This window comes from Martes martes, assembly GCF_963455335.1.
Source record: "Martes martes genome assembly, chromosome: 9".
Lineage (NCBI taxonomy): Eukaryota > Metazoa > Chordata > Mammalia > Carnivora > Mustelidae > Martes > Martes martes.
Genome location: NC_137896.1, coordinates 87,171,191 through 87,198,709, shown reverse-complemented (window position 1 = coordinate 87,198,709; position 27,519 = coordinate 87,171,191). Strand labels below are relative to the sequence as shown.

Here is a 27,519-nt window from a genome sequence, read left to right as displayed (position 1 = left end):
AGACCACAGTGACTCAGGGAGGGACAAAAATGCGGATTCTTCACCCAAAGCAGCTCTCCCTCATTCCAGGGAAAACCTCCTCTGGGAACCCACTCACTTCCCAACCCCAGCGGTCTGAAGGAGTCAGCAGCCCTCCTGAGCACTTTAAAAACTAGAAAATTCTACTGGGCATCTGCCCCAAGGGGGGCCTTAACACCTGGCTTCAAATTAAGATAAAGCGACAATGCTTTGCAGGGACAAAGCTTGAGGATTTCCTGGCAGTTGGGGGATTCTGTGGGCTGTTGCTTCTGAGGTATTAGGGTCCTAAGAATGACAACAAAACCGTATCTGTATGTCAGGGTTGGAGAGTGTCTCAGGATCTCTTCAAGTTCACCCTCATTATCTACACCTGGGTTATTTTGCAGTCTCTATACTACTGGTTGCAACTCCAGCTGTACCTGGGGGCGGACTGGTGGGCGGGCGAATACCAATGCAGAGGACTTCTGCCTCCAGATTCAGATCAACTGATCTGGTTTGGAGCCTGGGCCTTGGTATTCGGTAAAATTCTCCAGGTGATTCTCCCAAGCTTTTAATACAGGCGTAACAACCTTTTGTTCTTTCCCAGTGCAGGGAATCCAGGGGAGGGATGAAGCGTGGGAGCCCGCCTCCCGCCCCTTGCCGGCGGGGGGTGACAGTGGGCACTCAAGCGGTTGGTTCAGGTGTGCGGGACCTTGGCAGACACGGAGGCGGGTGTAGAACTGGCGTAGAGCAGGGGCTCCCCGGACGGAGCGCCGGGGTCCGCCTGTGGGCGGGGCTAGAGCGCAGTGTCAGACGCGGGGTCCTGCGGCGCCCCCTCGCGGGAGTAGAACTCCTCGAGCACGCTCTGCGGGATGCGCTTCAGCATCTCCTTCGGGAAGATGCGCAACAGCTTCCAGCCCAGGTCCAAGGACTCGAACACGGAGCGGTTCTCGTAGGGGCCTAGGGTCGGAGCAGGAGGGTTAGGCGTGCGCGCGCGTGTATGTGGCCGGGTAAGGGGGTTACTGCCTGCACGCCCCGAGCGCGCCTCACCCTGGTTGATGAAGTTCTTCTCGAACTTCTGCAGGAATTCCAGATAGAGCAGGTCCTCCGAAGTGAGCGCCTCCTCCCCCACCACTGCCTTCATGGCCTGCACGTCCTTCCCGATGGCATAGCAAGCATACTGGGTGAAGGGGAGAACGGTCCAGCCGTCACCGAAGGCGTATCACAGGAGCCCAGTGGCCCCCAGTTTGGCTGTGTGGGAACCCCCCAAATGGGAGGGATTTTGCTGGAGAACAGCTCGTGGTCCAGGAAGGGCTCAAACCTCTAGCTTCTGAAACTAGCTTACCCTCCAGTCCCTGGGCGTTCTCATGCTTACCAGTTGGTTGGAGACGTCTCCATGGTCCTTTCTCGTCATGCCCTCCCCAATGGCAGACTTCATCAGCCGCGACAGGGAAGGGAGCACATTGATGGGGGGGTAGATCTGGGAAGCAGAAGAAGGGAGTGGCAGAAGGCAGGGTCCAGAGTTTCCTTTCCTTCTTGCCCCTACTTGTTTCTCCTCCCCCTGGGGTGCTCAAGAGACTGCTGCTCACTTGTCCCACAGAAAGGGGGTCAGTCACACCACCCTCCTCTACCGCCCACAGTTCTAGAGCTTGGGCATGCAGGTGTCTAAGGTGTGCTCCTAGACAGGAGGGTGGAGGGGGACAGGATGTGACATTAGGTAATGGAAGTCACTATTTTAAAACCTTTGATTATTTGGACAAAAACGAGGTTGAAGCTTAATAGTTAATAGCTGTAAAGAAGGAACCTACTAAGCAAAGAGGAAAAAGTCACAGGGGCTGCCTTTAACCTCAGATGGAACAGGCACATTTTGTAACCTGCTGGCACATTATTCACCATCTACTTGTGTCAGTTACCCACTGTTTTGTTCACTGAGCAAATCACTGGAAAGCAAAGAGAAGCGGTATTTATTGAGTATCTACTATTTGCTGGAGGCTTTCTATATGCCAACTGATTGTATCCTCTGCAATGCACTTCACTGAGTGATCAGTACTATTATTTCTGTTTTATAGATGAGGAAACCTAGCATCAGAAGGATGAGATAATTTTCTCAAGGTTCCCACAGGCAGGTGGTCTGGATTCTAGCCAGACCTGTCTTGTGTCTGTGACCACACAGTCTTCCTGGGTCATCTCCTCTTTGGAGGTGGCCTTGCCCACCCCCTCCTAATTGAGAGAGAACTGAAGCTCTGTAAGCATCTGTCCATCAGTGTCTCTGGGGCTGGAAGCAGAGCAATAAGTCGTAGGGAGGGGACAATACTTGTCTGTTATGAAGCTGTCTGTCCACATAGATCTGTCCCTCCGTGATGAAGCCCGTCAGGTCTGGGATTGGGTGGGTGATATCTGCAAGGAAATGCAGTGGTGTCAGTGTAGATGGGGCACACGTCTCCACCAGCTCAGGGACGTCTGGGCTCTGTTCCTCTCATGGGAGCGATGGGGTATGTGGAGGCAAGGAGAAGACAGCGAATCCCTTGATGGAGAAACAGAGCTACGGCACATCTGTGCAGAAAACCACAGGCCCTTTAAGCATCCCAGTGAGAAGGGAGGGCAGGGGGCTGCAGAGGGCAGTGGGCAGCCAAGAGACTCACCGTCATTGGGCATGGTGAGGATGGGGATCTGAGTGATGGACCCTCCCCGGCCCTCCACGCGGCCGGCCCGCTCATAGATGGTGGCCAAGTCTGTATACATGTACCCCGGGAAGCCTCGGCGCCCCGGCACCTCCTCTCTGGCAGCTGAGACCTGCAATGTCAGTGTCACTGGGCTAAGAGAGGGGGCAAGAGGCTGAGTGGGAGGTTCAGCGACTGAAAAACAGGGTGAGTGGCAGCAGGCTTGGATGGGTGAGTTTCAGGGTAGAGGGACCTGGGAGAGGCAGGCATGACCCTGACACTCTTCCCAGACTGCCTCACCTCCCGCAAGGCCTCTGCATAGGAACTCATGTCAGTCAGGATGACCAGCACGTGCTTCTCACACTGGTAGGCAAGGAACTCAGCAGTGGTCAGTGCCAGGCGCGGGGTGACGATCCGCTCGATCCTGGAGGAGGGACACCCCATGTTCAGAGAGCCCAGAGGCCTAGGCCTGTGCTCCATCTAGCCCCAAGTGCTGAGTGGACAGTCAGCTGTGCACAGCAGCAGGGGAGCCGGTGGGATGAGCCCCAGCTCCCAGGCGCCGTGTCGGGGCTGTGGTTCCAGGGGCAGGCAGTTCATCAAGTCCAATGCTCCTCCCTCCTGCTGTCCAAGGGAGGAAAGGGTAGGGAGCCTGGAACAGGCAGGGAGTTGGGTTGGAGTGGGCCAGGCAGGGTCAGGGGGCTGATGGAGAATGACAGCACCCTGTCCCTGTGGGCCTGAAGGTGAGGGGGCCTGAAGGTGAGGGGGCTCTGGCCTCTCAGAACTAGGCAGGGGCAGGGCTCCTGCTGTTGCTCTGTCTTCTCCAGCCTCCTCCTCCTACCCCCCACCACTGGCTCAGCTGGTGCACTCTGGATTCTTTCCATAAGGTTCCTCTCCCTACTCTAGAGCATGCCTGGTGTGCACGTTCCATAGGCTTGCCCTGCCTGCCTGGCAGCCCCCTTGCACTCTGAGCTCTTCTGACTCCCGCCCTCTGGCTCCAGGCTCTCTCTGTCCTCAAGCTCTGTTCCATGGGTCTTTTCTCCGGTGATGTCCTCCTGGCCTCCGAAATTCTGTTACCTCGCTTTTGGAGCACCTTCAGTACCCGGGATGGTTTTATCAGAATTTTTTTTTTCGTTCACCTGACCCACAGATTTAAACTCACATTTCCTAAACTTTAAAAATAGCAGTTTTCCAAATGAGTAAACCAACAAAAAGCAGAATCAGACCTATACATACAGAGAATAAACTGATGGTTGCCAGAGGGAAGGGGTGGGGAGATGGACAGAAAGGGGGAAGGGGAGCGGGAGGCACAGGCGTCCAGTTCCAGAGAAGGGCACCGCGGAGGGAACAGGGCCAATGCTATTGTCATAGTGCTGTATGGGGACCGACAGAAGGTACGCCAGTGGCAAGCACGGCATTAACCCACAGAGAAACTGGACTGCATGTCGTACACCTGAAACTAATGTAATATTGTATGTCAACTCTACTCAAGTAAGAAAATTTTAAAAAGACAACAGCAGTTTTTGTCAGTACATGGTTTAAGGAAATCTCTCCTTAGTGGTGACTTTGTGGAAGTGACTCAAGGATAAGGAGGCCTGACTCGGGACAATGGCTGGATGCAGATTATGGGAAGAACAGATGGGCTGCGGGGGCAGGCGGGGCAGTGAGCCGGTTCCCTCTGTCTCTCCATGGGCTAGCCCTACCCCTTCCCGAGCCTCATTTTCCCCATCTGCACAACAAGGGGTTGTTTTCCCAGCTCTGGCCCGTGGCTGTGGTTCTGGGATACGCCTGAGCTCTGGTACTGTGGGTGTTGAGAGGGGACAGGGCCCGCTGCCTGAAGACAGTCTGGGTACAAGGGGATGGCTCACGTGGGGTCGTTGGCCAAGTTCAGGAAGAGGCAGACATTCCCCATGGTGCCGTTCTGCTCGAAGTCAGACTTGAAGAACCTGGCTGTCTCCATGTTCACCTGGACACACAGCAGGGAGGGTTGGAGTGGGGGGTGGTGTCTCTGCACCCTGAGTGCAGGGGCCCTGGCCCCTCCTATCTGTTCTCAGTAAAGCCTATTGACTAACAGTCCCTGGGATGACCTAGAACTTGAAAAGGCAGGGGCTGGGTTTGCTCTCCCCAGGCCTCCGAAGAGAAGTTCAGATTTCTTCAGGTTGAGCTCTGTTCAGTGCCATCCCAACCCCTCACTCAGCCAGCAGCCTCCCTGCTAAACCCCTCCTTGGGCCCTCTGAGGGCCCATGGTATCCCCTCCCTGAAGCTGTCTTCCTAAATTCCCTGGCTTCTTCCTTCTCTAGGCCACTCTGGGCTCATCTGATAGCCGCCACGTTCTCTGGAATGCACTGACGGACACACTGTCCTCGTCAGTGAACCACCCCCTTCAGTCATGCTCTTGCTTCTCCCACCAGATAGGCCCAGACACCAATAGCTTCTCAGGGAGAAGGATTATGCCTCCTTTATCATATCAGGCAGAGCCAGGGTCTGAAAAGAAGGCTGCCTGCTCACAGCTTCCAGAACTTGCCAATCTGCCCCGCTTCTCTTACCCCCATGGCCGCAAAGACAATGGCAAAGTTGTCATCATGATAATCCAGCACAGCCTTGGACTTCTTCACCAGCCCAGCCTGGCGGCAGATCTGGGCAGCAATCTGGGGTGGGGTGGATTGGAAGGAAGGGTGTCAGAGCCAGAGCCCGGAGCCCGGCCCCCTGACCACCGCGGAGGATGACGGATGGAGCAATTTCCAGTCCTTCCTCCTGCCAAGGCTTTTGATGAGAGGGATCCAAGGTCAGAAAGATGAAAGGGCTGCCCCAGGTCCTATAGCCTTCCTCAGGGTGGGGGCTTGAAGACCCCCTTGGGGACCCTGAGGAGGTCTTCTGCAGCCCTGAGTCCATGAGCTGCCAGAGGACAGCTACCAGTCTGGACAGTGATGACCCCCGCATGGCTGGTCCCTGCCTGTTTGACTCAGGAGACCCTCCTCACTGGCCACCAGCCCTGGCCTCTGCCCTGTGTCTTCCTCTTGGTCACATCTGCAGGACCCTGCAGGTCTCACCTCATTGTGGGGGAGCCCAGCTGCTGAGAAGATGGGGATCTTCTGACCACGGGCAATGCTGTTCATGACGTCAATGGGAGAGATGCCCGTCTGAATCATCTCCTCGGGGTAGATGCGGTCATGGGGGTTGATGGGCTGGCCTGGGAGAGGGTGATCATGGACCCACGCTCAAGGGTTCAAGTCCACCCCTGCCTACCCCCAACCCTGCCCCAGACTCCAGAGCAGCACTACTGAACAGAATTTTCTGTGATGATGAATATGTGTTCTAACTACACTGCCAGGTCCGTAGCCCTGGTCACATGTGACTAGTGAGCATGTGAAAGGCGGTTTTGAAATGAAAGTGTATTGCACTTGAATTAGTTTGTATCTCAATAGCCATGGCCCACTACTCCCTTGGACAGTGCCACCTGGCCTATAAGCAGCAGGCAGGTGGGCACTCAGGACAAGGCCCCCAAGGCTAAGCAAGGGTCATGTGCGCCTTCGAAGGAATGAAGGGTGGCCTGGAGAGCTGCTCCCTGAGGGGATGTGTGTTCTGGGCTCTGCCTCTGACTTGCTGAGTGGTTGGGGGCCAGCTGCGGACCACTGTGGGGCCTCCATCTCGTCCTCAGAACTGACAGGAGTGGAGGACTCGGGATGGCCTTGGGGCTGTGTCTCCTTCTGCAAGCCAGTCCAGGGGCCTCTGAGGGGTGGGGATGGGGCACTGGAAGGCGGGAGAGTGAGGGTCTTGGGGCACCCATGGAACTTTGCACCTGATGATGGCACTGAAAGGAATGGGACACAAAGGGCACTATTTCAGGCTCTGTGGCAGATTTGGGGACAGAGAGACCTCTGCAATTCTCACTGCACACCTGATCTGCCTGGTAGTCTGACCAGCTTGTGGGTGGCCCATTGCCTCTGGCCTGTGTCTGGGGCAGAACTTCCGAGGGCAAGGTGGCAGAGACAGTGGCTGGGAATGAGGAAGGTGATTGGGGACTGGGTCCCGAACGCTGTCCAGAGCCTCTCTCTGGTGACTCACCATTGATATCCAGGAAGTCCTCTGCCATGACCACTGGCCCCTTGTCAATGGGCTTGCCGGAGCCGTTGAAGACGCGACCTGAGGGTGGGGAAGGCTGTTGGGGGATGCTCAGGGCCAGCCCTGGGTCTCCCTCACTGCTGCTCACCCTCCACACCACCACTGCCTCCCACCGGCCCCTCATGTCCCTCTCCCATCAGCCCTCAGTTACCCACAGAGAGCTGGCTACAGTGACTGTCTCCTTGGGGATCTTCCCTTCTCTCCCGGAAACCTTTACAGGTGAGGCGCTGGACCAGGAAATTACTCTAATGGAGGGTTTTAGAGCTAGAAAGAGGAGAGGGCCAGGTATGGCAGATCTTGGGAGAAAACTGGGGGGTGTGTACTCTGTTTCAACCTAACCTGAATAGACGACTACCTACTGTGCCCCTAGTTGATTGAACCTGCCTTCCTCATTTATGGAACATCTGTATGTCTGGTCCTGAGCTAGAGTTGGGGGATCAGAGAGAAAAGACACACCTCTGACCTCAAAGAACTCACAGGGAGGCAGACAGGCAAAGAGGAAAGGACAACGCAGTGTGCTAAGTGTGTGGTCAGGGAAGCTGGGCTGGGAGGACAGAGGAGCACCTCCCCATCTCCCCACCCCCGTCCTCACCCAGCATGTCTTCTGACACTGGAGTCCGTAGGATGTCACCTGTGAATTCACAGGTGGTCTTCTGGGCATCGATGCCAGAGGTTCCTTCAAACACCTATGGGACAAGAGGTTAGTTACTCTAATAAGGGTCTTGCTGGGGAGAATGGGGCCTTCCATTCTAGGCTCCCTTTGTGCCCAGCTCTGGGCAAGACGCTCTTAGGAAAATAGGACTTTCCTGCCTTTGGAGCCTATTAAGATAGTCGGGCACTTTGCGGGTCCGTTCATTTATTCAGCCAGGCAACATCGCCCTGACACCACTTACCTGAACAATTGCCTTGGTCCCAGACACCTCAAGCACCTGCCCACTTCTCTGAGTGCCGTCGGGGAGGGTGAAGTTGACGATCTCAGCGTACTGTGCGAACTGGCAGGAGGGGAGAGCAGCCCAGAGCAGCGGTGAGACCAGAGGTGAAGTCCCTGTCTCCCCCCATCCCTCCTTGACCCAGTCTCAAGCTTCTGTCTTCCCTTTTGTGACCAGGAACTATTAGGTGAACTTGAAGGGCTAGAGGTGGGACAGTCGGGTTCTGCTTGGAAGGCAGTACACCTGGATGGGTAGAGCACTGACTTTAGAGTTGAAGACCAGGGTTAGAACTGAAGCTCTGATGCTTAGAAGCTGTGTGACCTTGTGAAGTCTCTTAACATCTCTGAGCATTACTTTCTTCATCTTTCAAATGGGGGTAATAATAATACTTCATAGGGCTTCTGTGGGGAGAAGGTGATCTACGTGAAGTCATTAACTGGTGCCCAGGACCTGTAACTACTCAATAAAATGTAATCACCTGTTTAGGTCCCGTGGACAGCACTGTTGTCTCTGCCCCTATGGACTGATGGCTGATACACTGGCACAGTGTGTCCTGGACTGCCAGGTGTCCCCTCATACCAGTGGCCGTCTTTCCCTAGCCACAGGGCTGGGGCTGATTCATGTGTCTTCCTCACAGGTTCCAGGAATAAAAAGAAGCAGGCAATCACTTCTCTTTTGGCTATGAGCAACTGTACTTATCTCTTCTTATCCATTTGGAAAGAACCAGGCTAGTATCAGGAATCTATAAAGAGCTCTTACAGCTCAACAATAAAAATACAAATACCGGAACTTTAAAACGAGCAAAGGATCTAAATGGACATTTCTCCAAAGAAGATACACAAATGACCAAGAAGCCCTAAGATGCTCATCCCTCACCATTAAAGAAACACAGATCAAAACCACGATGAGATACCAGGTCCCACTCGTGAATGTGGCTGAAGTCCGAGGGACTACAGTGTGGTTGAGGGTGTGGAGAAATCGGACCCCTCAAGATGGTGCAGCCTCTTTGGAAAACACTCTGGCGCTTCCTCAAAGGGCTAAACAGAGAGATGCCATATGACCCAGCAAGTCCACTGGCCCAAGAGAAATGAAAACGTGACCACACAAAAATTTGTGTATGACTGTATATGAATGTTCACATACAAGTAGCAGCCTTATTCATAGGAGCCCCAAGGTGGAAACAGCTCAAATGTCCACAGACGGTGAATGGAGAAACAGAAGATGGCGTATTTGTACCACAGAGTATTATCAGCCTTAAAAACGAACGCAATACTGATCCGTGCGAAAACATGGATGAACCTTGGAAACACGCTAAGTAGGCGAAAGATGCTAGAAACAACAGGTCACGAGTTATATGATTCCATTGAATATGAAGTGTCTGAAATAATCCGATCCATAAAGACAGAAAGATTAGGGGTTGCGGGGGGCTGGAAGGATGACTGGGGGTGACAACAGATAAAGGGATTCTTCTGGAGGTGATGAAAATGTTCTGGAATCAGATAGTGGTGATAGTTGTACAACTCTGTGTATGTACTAAAAACCACTGAATTGTGTGCTTTAAAAGAAGGAAGTTTAGGGGCGCCTGGGTGGTTCAGTCCTTGGGTGTCTGCCTTCGGCTCAGGTCATGATCCCGCATTAGGCTCCCTGCTCAGCAGGAGGCCTGCTTCTCCCTCTCCCACTCCCCCTGTTTGCGTTCCCTCTCTCCCTGTGTCTCTCTCCGTCAAATAAATAATAAAATCTTTTTAAAAAAAAGAAGGAAGTTTATATGAATTATAATTTAAAAAAAATAATAAGGCTGTCCTTCCAGGACCACAGGGAGCAGGTTGAGCAGGTTGGGCAGGTGGGGGTCTGCCCCAAGGGAATCCCACAGCCCGTGCAGTCTGTGCATGTGCCAGGAACCAGGGTCCTGCTCTTTCCCTGCTTCCTGAGGAGGCTACAAGCTGAGGCAGGAGAGCTGGGCTGGGAGAGCAGACCCTTCCCACTAACCCCGACTTCAGCTCTTGCCAGCCCCAGAGACCTAAGCCCTGCCTGTACCTTCTTCCAGGGGGGGTCCTGGAGGGAGGATCCCTCACCTTGCTTCCCTGGTGACTGAGTTACTTCGGGGAGTAAGTCAGAATCGGAATCTAGTAAAAACAAACAGTAAAAAGATGACATCCCTCCCTACAGTGCTCCTCAGATTCTGAAAGGTTAAAGTACCCCACTAAATTACTCCTTGGACAGCAGAGGGAATCAGAACTGACACGCTAGATGAAATGGAAAAGAATGAGAAAGGATATCCCTTTGTGCCACGAATAAATCGGGCTGTACTATGTTTTCTGACCATAATCAAAACAAGTTAGAAATCAAAAACAAAAAGATGGTTAGACAAACTTCATAGATTTGAAAATCTCAAAACCTAATGTAGAAGAACACAGAATTAGGAAATATTAAGCGCTAAGCAATAATGAAAAACTGCATATCGATATATATGTGATGCATATAAACTTTATTTTTTAAAGATTTTATTTATTTATTTGAGAGAGAGAGAGAGAGAGAGCATGAGAAGGGAGAAGGTAAGAAGGAGAAGCAGACTCCCCTTGAAGCTGGGAGCCCAGTGCGGGACTCGATCCCAGGACTCCGGGATCATGACCTGAGCCGAAGGCAGTGGCTTAACCAACTGAGCCACCCAGGTGCCCCTAAACTTCATTTTTTAAAAAAGATTTATTTATTTATTTTAGAGAGAAAGCCAAGGGGAGGGGCTAAGGGAAAGGGAGAGAGAATCTCAAGCAGCCTTTACACTGAGCACAGAGCCAGATATGGGGCTTGATCTCAAGATCCTGAGATTAGGGCCCTGAGGTCATGACCTGGGCTGAAACCGAAAGTCAGGTGCTTAACCAACTGCTCCAGGTGCCCCACATTTAAGCTTTAAATGCTTATGTTAGAAAAGAAAAAAACTGAGGAAGTTTAAGAGTATGCAACATGAAAAGTGAGAAAAAAGAACAGCATTAAAACCCCCAAGAAAGTAGGATGGGGGGGGGCAGGTGATGGGGATCAAGGAGGGCACCTGTGATGAGCACCTGTGATATACAGAAGTGTGAATCACTATGTTGTAACACAACACTATGTTAACTAACGGGAACTAAAAAAAAAATTTTTTTAAAAATATATATATACTAGGGGACGCCTGGGTGGCTCAGTTGGTTGGACGACTGCCTTCGGCTCAGGTCATGATCCTGGAGTCCCGGGATCGAGTCCCACATCGGGCTCCCAGCTCCACAGGGAGTCTGCTTCTCCCTCTGACCTTCTCCTCGCTCATGCTCTCTTTCACTGTCTCGCTCTCAAATAAATAAATAAAATCTTTAAAAAAAAAATATATATATATATATACTAGAAGAAATAATAAAAGGTCAGAAATCATTAACATGGAGAACAAATATACAACAAGGCAGATTAAGAACCAAATTGGTTCGTTGAAAGCCTAGTAAAATAGACTGATAAACTGATGAAGAAAGAGCAAAGACATAAATAATTGTTGGAGTAAAAAAGTCAAAACCAGCTACACTAATAATATTCTAAAGGAATAAAAAGGAATTACGAACAACCGTATGCCATGTAGTTCAGAACTTAGATGAAATGAACAAAGTCTTAGAAGACTAAAACTCAAACCAAAACCAACTGGAAACCAAACAGAAAGCTGGAATAGTCCTACAGTCTTTAAGATATTACATAAATAGTGTAAAATCTTTCACAAAGGAAACACCAGTCCCAGGTAGTTTCACAAGTAAGTTCTGACAAAGCACAAGTAATTTGAAACTTACTTGAGCTCTTCAAAAGACTAAGGGAAAGGGATGGTCTTTAATTAATTTTATGAGGTAAGGATAACCCCAAAACAAAATAAGATAATGAAGGGGAAAAATTATAGGCAATCTCGCTTATGAATATATATACAAAAGTCCTACACAAAATACTAACAAACCAAATCCAGCAAAGTAAAAAAAAAAAAAAAAGGTCAAATTACAAACCAAATAATAAAAGAAAGATTAAAAAAACAAAAAGAAAGACAAACACACACACCACACAAATAAAGGTTAAAAAGACCAGGTTGGAATTATTCTGACAATTCAAGGTTAGTTTAATATTAGAAATCTGATAATGTAATTAATTTACCTTATTAATGACTTGCAGGATTAAAAAAAAAACAAATTGTGATCATCTTAACATTCCAGAAAAAGTTTTAAAAAACTATCCATGATTAAAAACAAAAACCTTGAAGATTAAAGAATCATGATATCCACGATTAAAGAACAAAACTACTCTTTGAAAATGGAGAATAAAAGGAAAATTCCTTAACTCCAAAAAGCATCCTCAAAAAAAAAAAAAAAAAGCTGCTGATAACATACTCTGATGTAACATATAAGACAGTCCCTTTAAAATTAGGAGCAGGGGCACCTGGGTGGCTCAGTTGGTTAGGCGACTGCCGTCCGCTCAGGTCACGGTCCTGGAGTTCCAGGATCAAGTCCCACATTGGGCTCCCTGCTCAGCAGGGAGTCTGCTTCTCCCGCTGACCTCTCCTCCTGCTCTTTCTCTCTTTATCTCAAATAAACAAAGTCTTTAAAAAAATAAATAAATAAAGTAAAATTACGAGCAAAACAGGGGCGCTTGGGGGGCTCAGTCGATTAAGGATCTGCCTTCCGCTCAGGCCATGATCTCTGGGTCCTGGGATTGAGTTCCGCATTGGCTCCCTGCTCAATGCGCAGCCTGCATCTCCCTCTCCCTCCGCCCCTCCTTGCCCCACTTGTGTTCTCTTTTGCTTGCTCTGCTCTTCTCTCTCAAATTGGAATAATCAGCTTCTGTTTTTAATGACTCTAATTGTATTTTCCCAATAATTTTCTCTAGTGTAATATCTGTTGGGATAATAATTTTTAAAAATTTAGATCCTTCTAAATAAATAAATAATTTTTAAAAAAAAAATTAGGAGCAAAATAACGACTGCTATCATTGTTCTATTCAGTATTACATTGGAAGAACCAGCCAATATAATATAATGAACAGAGGCACCTGGATGGCTCAGTGGGTTAAAGCCTCTGCCTTCGGCTCAGGTCAAGATCCCAGGGTCCTGGGATCAAGCCCTGAATCGGGCTCTCTGCTTGGCGGGGAGCCTGCTTCCCCCCTCTCTCTCTGCCTGCCTCTCTACTTGTGATCTCTGTCAAATAAATAAATAAAATAAATAAATAAAAATTAATTAATTAAAAAATAATATAATGAACAGAAAGAAACACTAGAAGGCAATGAAACTATAAAATAGAAAACTTCCCAAACCTCAAATGTAGTAAAGATAGGACCCCCCCCCAAAAAGTAGACCAGTTTCTCTTATAAATATAGATGCACAAATTATAAACTATTAGCCAGTCAAGTCAAACAGTATATTAAATAAACAATTAGTTATGGTCAAACAGGGCTCATCAAAAGAATGTAAGCCTAGATAAATCAATCTTAGGAATTTGTCAACATTTGACAATATACAATTCATAATAATAGGGAGGTTTTTTGTAAACATGAATTAAAAAAGAAACCCTACAGAATTATGTAAATAGAAACCCAAAAGGCCTTTGATAAAATTTGGCAGTGTTTTTTGTTTTTAATCTTGTTTATTTGTCAGAGAGAGAGCACAAGCAGGGGGAGCAGCAGACAGAGGGAGAAGGAGACTCCCCGACCGAGCAAGGAGTCCGGATGTGGGACTTGATCCCAGGACCCTGAGATCATGACCTGAGTAGAAGGCAGAGGCTTAACCCACTGAGCCATCCAGGTGCCCCCCACTTTTATTTCTAATAAAATCAGTAACACCCAGAGATGCCCATATTGCTGTTGTTACTTAATATTGGTTTGGAAATTATGGGTTAGACAAGAAAACACAAAAAAGAGAAATTAAAAAGTATACTATAATAAACATAAATGGAGAATGCTTCATTTGAAAAAAAAAAAAAAAAAGATAGTGAGAGAGGAGACTGTATTCTTCAGAAATGTCCTAGAAAGGCTATGGGAATGTTCTAGGTTAAAGGAGGCTACAGAGATGTGACCACTAAAGGCAGAACCTGACCTCAGGCTGGATCCTCTGCTGGAGGCCAGAAAATGCTACAAAAGATTTCATTACGGCGGCTGGTAAACTGGACTGTAGATGGTTGATCAGATAAATGCATCCGTGTAAATTTCAGAAGTTGGTAACTACTGTTGTTATGCAAGAAAACATCCTTATTCTTTGGAAATAAACACGGAGTTTTGGGGGATAACTTACCCTTAAAAGATCCAGGCAAAAATTATGCGTGCGCGGGCGCGCACACACACGTAGAGCAAAAGACAGAACAAATGGGGTAAAATGTTAACAACTGGGTATATAGACGTTCCTGGTACTATTTTTATTTTTGCAACTTTTTATAAATTTGAAATTGTTTCAAAATCCCAAGTAAAATTAAAGCATCCCAATGGAAAAAGAGGCAGAATTCCCTTCATTTCGGATGATATTGTATATCTAGAAAAACTCAAGAGGCTCTCTAGTTAAAAAAAAATAAAACCCCCAGAATGAATAAGAGAAGTTGGCAGCTGTATACAAGATAAATACATAAAAATCAATCTCTTGTACCATTGTGTGTCAATATACTTTAGTTTAAAAAAAAAAAGAATCTTTTTTTTTCTATTCCAGCTATAAACAGATGAGGAATTGGAGAAAAATGTTCCATCCACAATAGGGCCCAAACCCATACAATATCTGGAAATAAATTTGACAAGAGAGGTACAAGAGAATAATAAAATCTTGGTGAAGGACATCGAACAAGCCCTGAACAAATGGAGAACAATACTGTTGTCCAAGACAGAATGACTCACTGTCATAAAAATACCAATCTTTTTCAAAAGTATATAAATTAAATGCATTCCCAGTGGATTCTTGTTTCTTCTAGAATTTAATAAAATCATTTTAAAAATTCTTTTAAGTGTCTGATAATATCCAAAAATAATTGTGGAAAAGATCATAGTGGAGGACTTGCCTTAGCAGACATGAAAATGTGCTCTGCGGGTAGGGGGTAGGAGGTTGGGTGAGCCTGGTGGTGGGTATTATGGAGGGCACGTATTGCATGGAGCACTGGGTGTGGTGCATAAACAATGAATTCTGGAACACTGAAAAGAAATTTAAAAAATAAATAAAAATTTTTAAAAAAGGAAAAAATAAAAAATGAAAAATTATCTGGGGTAATTCAGAGATCAGATTTAGGTCAACATGTATTAACTTTTATTTGTATGAATTATAGTACTGTATTAGCTATTAAAAAAAAAAAAAACATGCTCTGAAGCTATAGAAGTTACTGGGTTAAGTGTCGGGGTGGGGTAGACGGACGGATCAGTGGGGCAAATTCGAGTCCAGAAACAGATCCCAGGTTTTAGAAGACTGTTGTAGAACAAATGGGGCATATTACTTCACAGGGAAAAATGGAATTTACTGAATAAATGGTACCAAGAGAACCGGTATCTACTTAGAAGATACCCACATCATAAACATACATACATTCAAGCCATATGTAAAACCTTTACATATAAAGCTTAGATGAACAAAATACTAGAAGAACCTTTCTTCTTCCCTTTTCTTAGCTTTTCTAGAAAAGCTGGGCAAGAAAGATGTCTTTGAGTAAGGTAAGAAATCTGGAAGCCATAAATGCAAAAACAGAGATACTTGACCGTAGGGGCTCCTGGGTGTCTCAGTGGGTTAAGCAGTTAAGCGTCTGCCTTTGGTCATGGTCGGTCATGGTCCCAGAGTCCTAGGATCGAGCCCCACATCGGGGCTCTCTCTCTCTCCCTGCTCATGCTGTCTCTTGCTCTCTCTCTCTCTCTCTCAAATAAATAAATAAATAAAATCTTAATTTAAAAAATGCAAACAATAGGGGCGCCTGGGTGGCTCAGTGGGTTAAAGCCTCTGCCTTCGGCTCAGGTCCTGGGATCGAGCCCCACATCGGGCTCTCTGCTCGGCGGGGAGCCTGCTTCCTCCTCTCTCTCTGCCTGCCTCTCTGCCTACTTGTGATCTCTGCCTGTCAAATAAATAAATAAAATCTTTAAAAAAAATGCAAGCAATAAACAAGGAACTCCCATACCTCAAAAGGCAAACCTCAATATGTAGGGAGATGTCATAGAGGAGAAAGTGAAATCGAAACAGATAAAAAGACTCTCAAATATAAATTAAAAAAAAAAGATAGTATTATTCTCATTGATTAGACAGGCAAAATTCCAAGACAGAATATGTTCAGGGCTGGCAAGGATGCTGGAAAGTGGGTCCTCTAACACAGGGGAGACAGGAATGTGAATCCCCACAATCTTGCTGAGCTGGCAATGTCGCCCCCAAATCTTCAGTATCTATTTAAAAATCTATTTTTTAAAGATCTTATTTATTAATTTGACAGAGAGAGACTCAGCGAGAGAGGGAACACAAGCAAGGGGAGTGGGAGGGGGAGAAGCAGTCTCACCGCGGAGCAGAGAGCCTATTGTGCGGCTTGGTGTCAGGACCCTGGGATCATGACCTGAGACAAAGGCAGACACCTAAGGACTGAGCCACGCAGGTACCCCTAAAATCTATTTTTAAATCAACATACATTTTGAAGCAGCAATTTCATTTTAGGGCATCTACCTTATAGCAATAAAGGCACCAGCACGAAAGGGATATATTTTGCTGTACTATTTGTAATAGCAAAGCCTGGAAACACACCGAACGTCTGCCAATAATGAAACAATGAAATAATGATCACACAACGTCCAGGCTCCGGGCTGCTCTCAGAAGAACGCTACTGACACGGAGAGAATCCCTGACATGTTTTTAAGAGACGGACACCAACGTAAAGCGCCAACATGCACGCCATTTGCCTCTTATCAGCAGAATCTTCACCTTGGTTATCTCAAGAAGCTGGGGTTAAAAGAGGGTAGGGACAGTTAACTTGTCTTTTCTCTCACCGCTTACAAGCAGCATGTTTTTTATTTTTGTTTTTTGGTAATTAAAAGTAATTGGGGATGTTCAAGTACTGTGCGACTGGTCATCACCATACTTACTATATTAAATCCCCCGCTCGACCTAACATAGTGACCTTAAGGGTTGGCTAGGGTGGATGGCTCAATTTCCCAACGGGGTGTGAGGAGGCGGGGCACCCCTGCGGGCCTGGGAGGGTGGAACTTGAGACCAGAGCGCTTGCTGCTTTGACGGTCAATGGAGGGAGCTCCGGCTCGGGCCCCTCCTCGTCCTGCGACGCGAACGCCAGGAAAGCGACCTCGTTCTCCCCCAAACCACCCACCTCTCGGAGTGGGGTTGCTGGGAGAGCAGGGCTCGCCCCGGGAGGAAGGCGCGGAGGTCTGCGGGGCAGCTCCGGTCCAGCGGTCTTTGGCTTGTCAACCACAAGAGGGCGCCCAAGAGCCAGGCCTGGGAAGCCCCGGGACAGACGTTAACTCAAGTCCTGGTTTTCCAAGGCTGTTCTGTGGGTCAGTCTCTGTCCTAGGCAGCCACCCGCCTCCTTGCCTGCTGGGCTGTTAACCTCAGGAGGAAAACTGCCCGGCAGAGGGCAGGCCAAGGCGAGCCCAAAAGAAAGGAGGCCACGAGCCTGATAAATACCAGGCAGCCAGGTGATAAAAAGTCATCCCTGTTCATATGGGTTTATGAGAGTGAGGGAGAGCAGAGGAAAGGAGAACAGAGAGGTGGTGGCGTCCTGTGTGTCCCTGAGAGATGACATCCATGAAATAAGAGGAAACGAACTGGAGAGAGCAGAAAGATTGCAGTCAGACACCGGGAAGAATGGTCAGGACCATCACACCCCGTCATGGAGGGTGTGGTCTGGAATCCTCTAGGAAGGGAATACCAGGCTCCACTGTGTGTGTCTGCCTGGGTTATTTGTGGTGGGCAGGGGTGGTCACAGCCCATTAGAACGGGGGAGGGCAGGGAGAGGATTCCAGGGTGCGATGATGACCTTATACTCAAAGGAGCCCCATTTCAGAGCCTGATTCTCTCAACTCCTACTCTGGGTCCCTAGGAAGACTCAGGGGAGGAGGAGGGGATGATTTAAGGCCACCTTCGTCCTCTGCTGGGGATTCTGCTGAGTTTTCAGCCAGCCAGGGCTCAGGCAGAGAGGAGCTGCTGCCCACACTCCTGCACTCCTCGAAATGGGAAGTTCTTAGCAAGCTTGGCAAGACTTGTTTGAGAAAGCCCTGGCCTTGAATCCTTTCCTTCTGACAATGCCCAGGGCAGTTTGGGAAAAGCCCTCTTTGGAAACTGTCTTCAGAGCTGATACACATACTTCTGAAAGCTTTTTCCTTTACAAGTTGGGAAGTAGCCACAGACATTTGGAACCAAGTCTGGTGGATAAGGTGAGGCTTTCTTCAAGTCTCAATAAAGTCTGGTCTGCATCAAAACACAGCAGTTGGAAGATTTCTAGAGCACGGAATCGTCTCATGTGGTCCCCAGCCCAGCAGCAGCAGCAGCACCTGGGAACTTGTCAGAAATGCAGATTCTTGGGCCTTAACCTCAGACTGCTGAATTCTTTGGGTTGGGACCCAAAGAATCATTCCAGGGGTTCTCATGCATGCTCAAGTTCAAAAACCACTGCTCTTGGGGTGCCTGGGTGGCTCAGTCGGTTGAGCATCTGCCTTTGGCTCGGGTCATGATCCCAGGGTCCTGGGATCGAGTCCCGCATCGGGCTCCCTGCTCAGTGGGGAGTCTGCTTCTCCTCTCACTCTCTCTCTCAAATAAATGAATTAAAAAAAAAAAAAAACCACCACTGCTCTAGTAAAATCTCTCTAATGAAACCCAGGCAGGTGGCTGTCGGCTAACCTGACTCCTCTTTAATGCTTGCACAACCTGTGTGTGATTGTTTGTGAGATCAGGGTTGGGAGTGTGGATGTTTAGTAATCTGCGGAGGGGGGCACTTTTTAAAGTCTACACTCAGGGGTTTAGCCTTTAGGATTTTTTAGTTTCCACTCAGACCTCCAAAAATCAGATGAAAACTGCAGGAGCTAACGCTAGTAAAATGCCCAGGCACATGGATACGTGACTTCAAAGGTTTGCGTGCAATTTCAAGGCCCTTATTCCCTGGGCTGAGAACTTCCTATCTACACAAAATTCCCCCCACAAGCATTTTTCCTTTTGAGAAGGATGGAAGCCCAAGTGTCATCGCAGGTGTGGTTCGATTTGGGCAGCAGGTGGCGCTGGAGAGGAGGAATTGTGGCATTTTGCCCAAGCAAATAGGAAGGGGGAAGGGGGTGCAGAACCCAAAGAGGGTACATAAAGCTGTCTTCTCCATCTCCTGAACTTATGAGACTATATATAACTATTTCTTTTTCTTCCCTCTGCAAGTCCAGGGTCCTCTGGGTGTCTCCATCACCCACTTACCCTAAGAGTTACAGATGCATATAACAGTCACAGAGCCACAGGTGGGGGGATCTATCTCGTTTCCTAGTCTAGCCCCATTTAACAGTCGGGAGAGCGGATGGCTGTGCAGGTACTGACTCTCCGTACCATGCGAGGGGGCAGCAGATGGCACCAACTGCCTAATCAGACGTTATCAGCATTTCTGCCTTCCAGGGAGAGCTAGGGCTACCGTTCTCAAGGAGGAATAATAAAAATACATTTATCTGATTTGATCCTCACAACAACTCTCTGATCATTTACTAGATGAGGAAACCAGAATTCACAAGCCGAAACAGATGCTTCTCAAACTTCAGGGAGCATCACATCACCCTGAAGGGATTTTAGGGACTGATTTCTGCATTCCTCCCCGCTCCTGCCGCCCCCCCCAACTCAGAGTTTCTGATCCTGTCAGTCTGGGGTAGGAGCCCCAGAATTCGTATTTCTAACAAGTCCTCAGGTAGTACTGATGCTGCTGATCTCGAATTGACAGGTAGCTAGTAGGAAGGGTGGGCTGGGGAGTCTGAGTCAGACTGCGGGGTGGGGGCACCCCACCGTCGCATGCACACTCATAAGCACTCCATCACACCCCCTCCCAGGGCCTCCCCAAGGTTAGTGGGTCAAACGGGAAGGTCTGAAAAACAAAAAACAAAAAACAAAAAACAGGGAGGTCTGTATGAACTCGGAATCTGGTTTCCAGGAATGAGAGGGTCAGATTTAGTTATTCTAACACTTACTCGTTCATGCCTCTCATTCATGTACTCACCCTTCCTTTGAACAAACTGAGCACCCGCAATGGACTGGGTGTTCATTCACTTCAGCCGAAGTGCAGGGTGGGGCTCCAGGGACTTAGGAGTCATGTGCAATGGGAGGGACACTGTGGAGGCAGTGAGGGGACATGTGGCCAGGTGGTGCTCAAATGGCTTGACAGAGCTGCCAAGGGGACAGTACGAAGAGGGAGAGGAGGGACAGGCTCATTGCCCAGAGACCTGGGCAAGACATCTAGAACTGACCTCTCAGCCAGTCCTGGGGGTGAGTCAGAGGAAGGTATGGGGGAAAGGTAGCTGGAGAGGCAGAGGGAAGATATGAGCAAAGGCCTAGAGACATCAAATGGCGGCTCCACGCAGAGGGGAGGGGATATGGCGTGAGAGCGGAGGGGTGTGTAGGAACCCTGACAGAATGTAGGGCCTATAAGGTGAAGGCACTGGGAGTTCTAGATGAGTCTGAAGCAGGGAAATGAAGGGGTTCAGGCTGCAGGGGGGAACATGGAGGACAGGAGGGCTCCAGGCTGGGGGCCCGGAGGCCATGGCCAAATCAGGGAGCGCTGGGGTGGGAGACTGCTCGCAATCATTGGCAATGGCGGACTGGAGTCCAGGAAAGGATGACTCCAGGGTGGCACCAGTTTCCCAGTCTGGGGTAGGTGACACGCAGTGGGCGCCTGGGAGGTGGAACTGTTAGGTGGAAAGGGGACAGCAGAGTGATCTCATACCTTGACAGGGCCCTTGATGGCTTAAGAAGCCCCAACCCCAGGGTGCCTGGGTAGCTCAGTTGGTTAAGCGTCTGCCTTTGGCTCGGGTCATGTCCCAGGGTCCTGGAATCAAGCCAAGCAGGGAGCCTGCTTCTCCCTCTCCTGCTTCCCCCTAGCTTGTGTTTCCTCTCTGGCTGTCTCCCTCTGTCATAAATAAATAAAATCTTAAAAAGAAAAGAAAGAATCCCCAACCCCAGATTCAAAACGCTGTCAGTCTCTGCCAGGGTCTTGCCATTCCCCGGGGGACACCAAGGGGCCAACATCCCATTTCTTTCTAGGAGACCCACTTTACATCCCACCCGCACAGCTGGTTCCCAGGCTGAGATATTCCAAAAGCCTCTGAAAACCTTGAGCTCTGGAGAAGAGTTAGCTGGCATTGCCCCTCTGCCTTCTATTCCTTTGAAACGATGCAGCTGACGGAAGCAAGGTCAACACAACCATCCCACTGTTAAAGGAAGAGGCACGACAGCCTAGCTCCTTGGCGGTAGGTGTGGGTCCCTGAAGGCCCAGAGCAGGAATGGGGGTGCACTGAAAATGCAGGAAGGGAAACCAGGGTGGCTGGGGAGAGAGCTGGGGAGGAAGAATGTGGGGATGGGTGACAGGGAATTAGAAGGGACAAGCAGGCCCATGGGAGACAGGGCAATTTAGAAGAAGCCCTGCACAGGGGCCGGGGAGCCTTGGGATTTGGCCTTGGGGCCTGGGAAGAAGTAGAAGTCTTACCTTGACCTGGTCCAGCACCACCAGGGGCCCATTGACACTGCACACAGTCCTGTAGGCTGGGGGGAGGGGTGGAGGTGGGTGAGGGTCTCACACCCAGACACGCAGGCGCGCGCGCGCGCGCGCACACACACACACACACACACACACAGGCATCCTCTGCTTTCCCTCCCTGTGCGCACCACCCCCACCCCCTTCCCAATCTGGGCTGTCAGGGTCATTAGCTGTGACAGGGCCAGCCACCATTGCTGTAAGGGTCATGCCCCTGCCCGCAGGGCCCCCCGCTGGCTTGGACACCTGCAGGAGGCTGGGGGAGGGCCAGGGCAAGGGCAGAGGCCCCTCAGAGTCCTCTCCTCCCCCTCAGCCATCCAGAAGTCTTTCTTATCTTGAGGCTGCTTGCCCTCCGGCCTCAGCCCCCATCTTACCCATCCCCTCCTCTCTGACCCACAGCATTTTCCAAAAGCTTCTGGCCCCCAGCTAGATAGGACGAGTGAACGGCCCTCGGTGGCCCTCTGGGATCACTCAACACTGACTGAGCACTGCGCCTGTGCGCCCGCGCGCCCGTGCACCTGTGCGCCCGTGCACCTGTGCGTCTTCGTGGGGGTGGTGGGGTGGTGGGGGCTGGTGCAGGCACCAATGAGAAAAATCAGCGAAGGTCCCTGCCTTGTCATGAGGCCTTGCCAGGGAGGGTCCTGGACAACCCGGGTTCCCTGGGTGCCTGTGGGGGAGGGGAAAGAATGACAAGGAAGGAGGAAGAAGAGGAACGTCCCAGGCCTAGTGGCTGGAGAGAACCAAAATTGGGGACATGAGCTCAGCTTACAGGGAGCCTCTAACTCCAGTGTTGGGGACCCCAATAGGAAAGCCATGGACTGCCAGACAGGAAGCCCATCTTGCTTCTGCTAGAGGCTAACTGGGAGCCCCTGGGGCTCTCCCTCACCCATGACCCTGGGATATACATCTCTTCCCTGTGAAGCACCAGTGGGACAGCCGAAATGAGGGACCCTGGAGGGGCAGGATGGTCAGAGTGTCTGTAAGGTCACGGGATCACTCACAGTTTGGAAGAACCCTGTTCTAACCCTCTTCTCAAAAGGGGAGGAGAATGGGGGTGAAAAACCTATTCCAGGGTAACCCAGCATGCTCGTGGCAGAGCTGGGGCTGGGATCCCACTCTGTGCTTCCCATCAGACCACACTGGCTCCCAGCCACTTGCCCTCATGCTTCTGTGCAAGCTGGGTGCCAAGTCACCAGGTCATCCCACACCAAGAGAAACTCAATGCCCCCAGCTCAAGCCCTCCCCAGTCTGGGGCTCAGTGGTCACACTGGGACTTGGGCTAGGGATACCAGGTGGGCAAGGCTCTTCTGAGCTTAGAGACTGCTAGGAAAACTCAAGAACAAGAGGGCACAAGAAGACCCGTTCTTTTGGGCTTGGCCCTGGAGAAGCGGGAACTCCTTCAGCTTCCTCTGGAGGAGGGGAGGAAGTATCCAACCTTTCCTGGCCCCAGGGTCCAGGCTCCAGGATGACTGCTCTCTAGGGGAAATGGCCAGCGCTGCCTCCTCTGTTGGCCCTCCCATCAAGCAAGCTCTGGTATCTCCCATTTTACTTTTTTAAAAAGATCTTATTTATTTGAGAGAGACTGAGCGAGCAACAGAGCACATGAGCAGGGGGAGAGGCAGAAGGAGAGAGAGAAGCAGACTCCCCTGCTGGGCAGGAAGCCCAAGTCGGGACTCAATCCCAGGACCGTGGGATCATGCCTGGAGCCCAAGGCAGATGCTTTTAACTGACTGAGCCACCCAGGTGCCCCTGGAATCTCCCATCTCAAGAACCACTGCCTCGGCCCCAGTCCCTGCACTGCTGGGTGACCCTCACAGCCCACCTTCTGACGCTATTGCTGACTTCCTTCGCCCACCTTCCTCCCTCCCCCTGCATTATCCAATGAGGCTTCTCTCTAGGCCACCCCAAGGGACCAGGCAGAGCAGACCAGAGCCTGATTTTAGAAAGCCCTGAGAAGAGCTGGCCTCTCGCTGGCCCTATAGTGAAAATACCAGACCGGCCCAAAGTGCTGAGATAGCCAAAGCAACTTGCAGAGTGGGTGGGCTGGGGCAGGGAGGGGCTCAAGGTCCACAAAGCCCCAGGGAACTCTTTCCAATTCTGCCTCTGAGTCCAGTCTTTCAACTTCCTCCTTTCTTCACAGCGGGCTCCCCCCATTTCACAGCTTCTTTCCTGGTGGAAATCCCCACAGTGCTATCTCGGGGGAGGGCACCTGAGGTGGGGGGAGCAGTGGTGAGCAGCTGGGAGCAGCTCAGAGGGCCCTTGGGTTGGCTGCCCAGTGTGTGGTCTGTAAGCCCCCAGCTCATCCCACCAGCCTCAGCCATAAGCCAGCTTTCTGGGTTTCCAGAGGCACTGGTCTCGTGCTCTCTCGGGGTTCCTAAATACTTGCTAGATGAGTCCACCCTCCACAGGCTGGGCCCTTTACTCTGGCTGTTCGGTGTGGCTTTTCATATCCCACAATGCCCAGCCCCTGACTTAGTCCTACAACCCCCTGGCTCTGCTCCCCACTGAAGTCCCACAGCCCTCAGGGGACACCCTAGATAGAGGGCGTCCTCTTCTCCAGTCTGTTGTCCTTAATGAGATGGGTCATGTCTCCCCTCTCAGACCAGAGCTCTGTTGCCTCCCAGGTCAGGCTGGAGCTTATCTTTCCTTAGAGGCTGTCTAGTCTGGACACAGCCAAGGTGGGGGTTGGCCCAAAGGTGTCCTTGACGGAAGCTGGGTTTTTTGTGTGTACCCACCCCCAGCTGATTGTGGACCACAGAAGCCCAGAGGTTGGCTGATTTCTCCTGGGGCACACCACACATCAGACGGCATCCTGTGGCACTGCCCCCAGCCTTGGCACCTACTCCTCAACCTTGGTGAGGTGCAGGGGGGTGAGTAGTGCTGGAGGCAGGGGGCTGGCCCAGAAGACCTCTGAGGGGCACTCCCTCAATAGGCCTTCCTGAGACTTTGCAGACACTCCCTCCCTCTGCTCTTTGCCCTCCCCTTCTCCATTGTCCTAGCTGACACTTCGGGTAGCACTTAGGGCACAGGCTTGGAGCCCCTCCCTGCCCCCATCTCCCCTCTGCCTTCCCTGTCAAAGGCTCAGCGGGGCTCCGTGCAGCCCACTAATTAGGGCCTGCCCAGCCACACCTGCAGCGTCCTGGGAGAGGGCTGAGCCAGTCGCCCAGGCGTGAGGCTGGGGTGGGGGCAAGCCTGGGGCAACAGGTCCCACACCTCCTCCCTGACCCCCTCCCGAGGGATTAGTGGAGGGAGGGCAAGGGGCTGGAAGCCCAGGCTTCTTACAGTCAGCCCAGGACCAGCCGGGTGGAACTCTTTCAGTGTGACCTCCCTGGCCTTTCCGTTGAGGAAACTGAGTCAGGCGGCAAAGCTAGAGGTTTGGCACTCCAGCCTCTGGGTGATCTGACCTGGCTCTACCCCTCCAGCTGGGCTGACAGCCTGTGGGTCCAAGCTTTGCTCCTGCAGCACCCTGCCCCCCCCCACATCCCCCCACTCCCCCAGGCCCTGCCTAGCATCTTCTGCCCCACGGAACAGGAAAAAACTCCATGCCACCTCCTCCCCTTGGGGAAAGAGTTCTAGCTCTCAGGGAGGCAAATGGTCCCTTCTCAACCAGGGCGCATATTGCTGGGATTCCCTTCCCATCCAAGTCTACCCTGCCCCCACCTTTCTGGCTCATTCCCTCAGCCACTGCCGTGAAATCACCCTTTAGGCCTCAGGCCTGCTGGTCCCTCTCCTTCTCCAGGAAGCCTTCTCTTGGACTCACCCCACCCATGGCTGAGGAAGCCCTGGGGCTGGGAGCCAGTTGCCCCATCCCTGTCCTTCTGGTCCCCAGCTTTCCTCCTAGGCTCCTTCTATCTTTACATAAAGTTCTACTGCCTAGAAATCCAGAGTCCTCGGGGGTCAGAGGCCAGGCTGGGGGAGATGGGCAGAGAGACACAGGAGACCTGCCTCAGTGACCTGAGCGCACAGCTGTAGTTCTGCACATGCCCTCTCCCCTGCCACCCTCCTCCCCCAATCCCCCTCCACACCCTGCAGGCAAGAAACCCCTCAGGCCCCAGAGGAGAAGGGGGATGGGAACTGGAGAAAGTTGTGGTCACAGAAGCACACTGAGGAATCAGGTCTGCTCCTGGGTTGGGAGGCTGTCGGTGGGGCAGGGGCTGGCCCCTGGGGGTACCCTATGAGGACACTGGTGTGCAGCCTTCGTCACTGCAGGAACAATGCAGGAACAACTTTGCAGGAACAACAATGCAGGAACAACAACTCTGCTGGTGGGGAGAAGAGCCGGTGGGGTGGAGGGTGGAGGGGCTCCCTTCAGCAGAACCTTGTCTCCAGGTCAGCTGTCGGGTGTGACACATTCACCTGGGTGGGGGCCCCATGAAGGAACACACAGACACCGGGGGTGCTGCCACCCCTGGGTCCCAGCCTGGGTCACATCTCCTGGGTGTTTCCCTGTACCAGGCCTTGTTGACTCTAAATAAGGCGCGGGCTGGAGGGAACCGGCTGGAGGGGGCCCTGGGGTGAGGTGGCACCTGTCAGGGTCCCTGGGACGGCACCCTGCAAGGAAGGGTAGTTGGGGGAGGAGCTCAGATCTCCACCAGGCCTGGGCTCAGGACCCAAGTGGGGGAACCTCTGGGGTATTTCAGGGCCTTCATGACCCCTGCTTTGCCCCAGGGGGGATCTGGGCCTCAGCGCTTCCCGCTTCCCGGGTGCCTGCACACGGCCAGGCCTGCAGGGCCTCCTTGCTAAATCTGGCCCTGCTCAGTTTCTCCCCTGCTGGAATGTGCTCCACCCCTCACTGCCTGCCTCAGGCCCCAGGAGGTGCCTGCACACCCCCTGCTGTGTTCCTCCGCATGGGGCCTGCCCACACTGCATTTGGTCTGTTCTGGGTGGCTGCCAGCCCCATTCAACGTGGACCCGGCTCTCTGCGCTGCCCTATCGGGCAGCTCCTCCCCCTGCGGCCTGGGTAACAGCAGACAGAGGGCGGGAGGCTGTGTTGGGCCAGCTTCTCTGCTCACACGCCCTGGCCCTGGTGGGAGCCTCAGGCTCTGCGTGGCCCGTCCTGGCCAGGCTGGTTTATGCCAGTGAGCTGGGCTGCCTGAGAACCTGAGAACTGGAGAATGACCTTGGCAAGGAGAGATGCAGGCGGTACCCCCTTTGGTCCTCAGAGCCTTACTGGTTTCTGTGCCCCAGGTATCTGGACACACCTCGGGGTGGCCCCCTCTGAGTCCTGCAAGGGCATACACTGGGCTGTCCCTACACAGACATTCGACATCACCTGCCCACGTACCCACATTCTCCCCATGAGCACACACGCTCATGCGCAGACCCACACGCTCACACTGAACGTACAAGCGTGCACACACACTGTCCCACATTTCCTCACTCTGATCACTCCCACCTGCAAGCGGTCACACACATATTTACACCCATCCTCACCTAAGTGAAGGTGGGAGCACACACGTACCCAGGCACGCGCCTTGTCCTGGGTTAGACACACAGACACCTTCCCCAAAATGCACGCATGACATGTACCCGCAGACACGACACGCACGTATGTCCCCACCACGAGAGAGCACACACAGTCTGCCCTGCCACACACATTCCCTGAGAACACCTCATGGCACATTTCCTTGTGCTGAGTGTCCTGGTGCACACACACAACCACCCCCCCAACACACACGGATTCACACAAAGCATGTATCACAAACACATACTCTTGGGGCAGTGGGGAGCTCTCTCTGGACTTGGGGTCTCAGTACAGGGTAAGAGAGATGACTGAGAGGTTCCTACAAGGTTCCTGCCCTCTCCTGTGGGGTAGCCTGGGCTGGGGACCCCATCCCCCCGCTGCAGAGATGGCCCCTTATCCGGGGCAGCCCATGGCATCGCTCTGCTGGACCGAGAGCTCCCAGCTCTTCCTCCGTCTCAGATCCTCCTCTTTCCCTGAGCCCAAGAAGCAGAACCACCCGGCAGCGCCCACCCCCACCCCCTGCGGGGATTGTACTCACTGACACGGGGGTGGGTGATGTAGTTTCTGGTGACCGCTTGCATGTGTTCTCGGGCTGTGCCCAGGTCACAGCCACTGCCGGGGACTCCCCCGGGCCTACTGTCTACCCTCATGGCCAT

At 51.4% G+C, this 27,519-nt stretch overlaps 1 protein-coding gene across 1 annotated transcript; it reads right to left on the bottom strand.

The window, feature by feature from the left end:
• Positions 1-793: 793 nt before the first annotated feature.
• On the bottom strand, positions 794-27,519 carry ATP6V1B1 (ATPase H+ transporting V1 subunit B1; the record flags this gene model as incomplete). The annotated part of the gene is made up of 14 exons (XM_080814460.1): positions 794-957; positions 1,048-1,177; positions 1,373-1,477; positions 2,312-2,394; positions 2,640-2,790; positions 2,958-3,081; positions 4,523-4,620; positions 5,201-5,302; positions 5,705-5,844; positions 6,720-6,797; positions 7,369-7,462; positions 7,670-7,768; positions 21,352-21,407; positions 27,402-27,519. 14 exons carry the CDS (start codon positions 27,517-27,519, stop codon positions 794-796), a joined length of 1,542 nt encoding a protein of 513 aa, XP_080670586.1.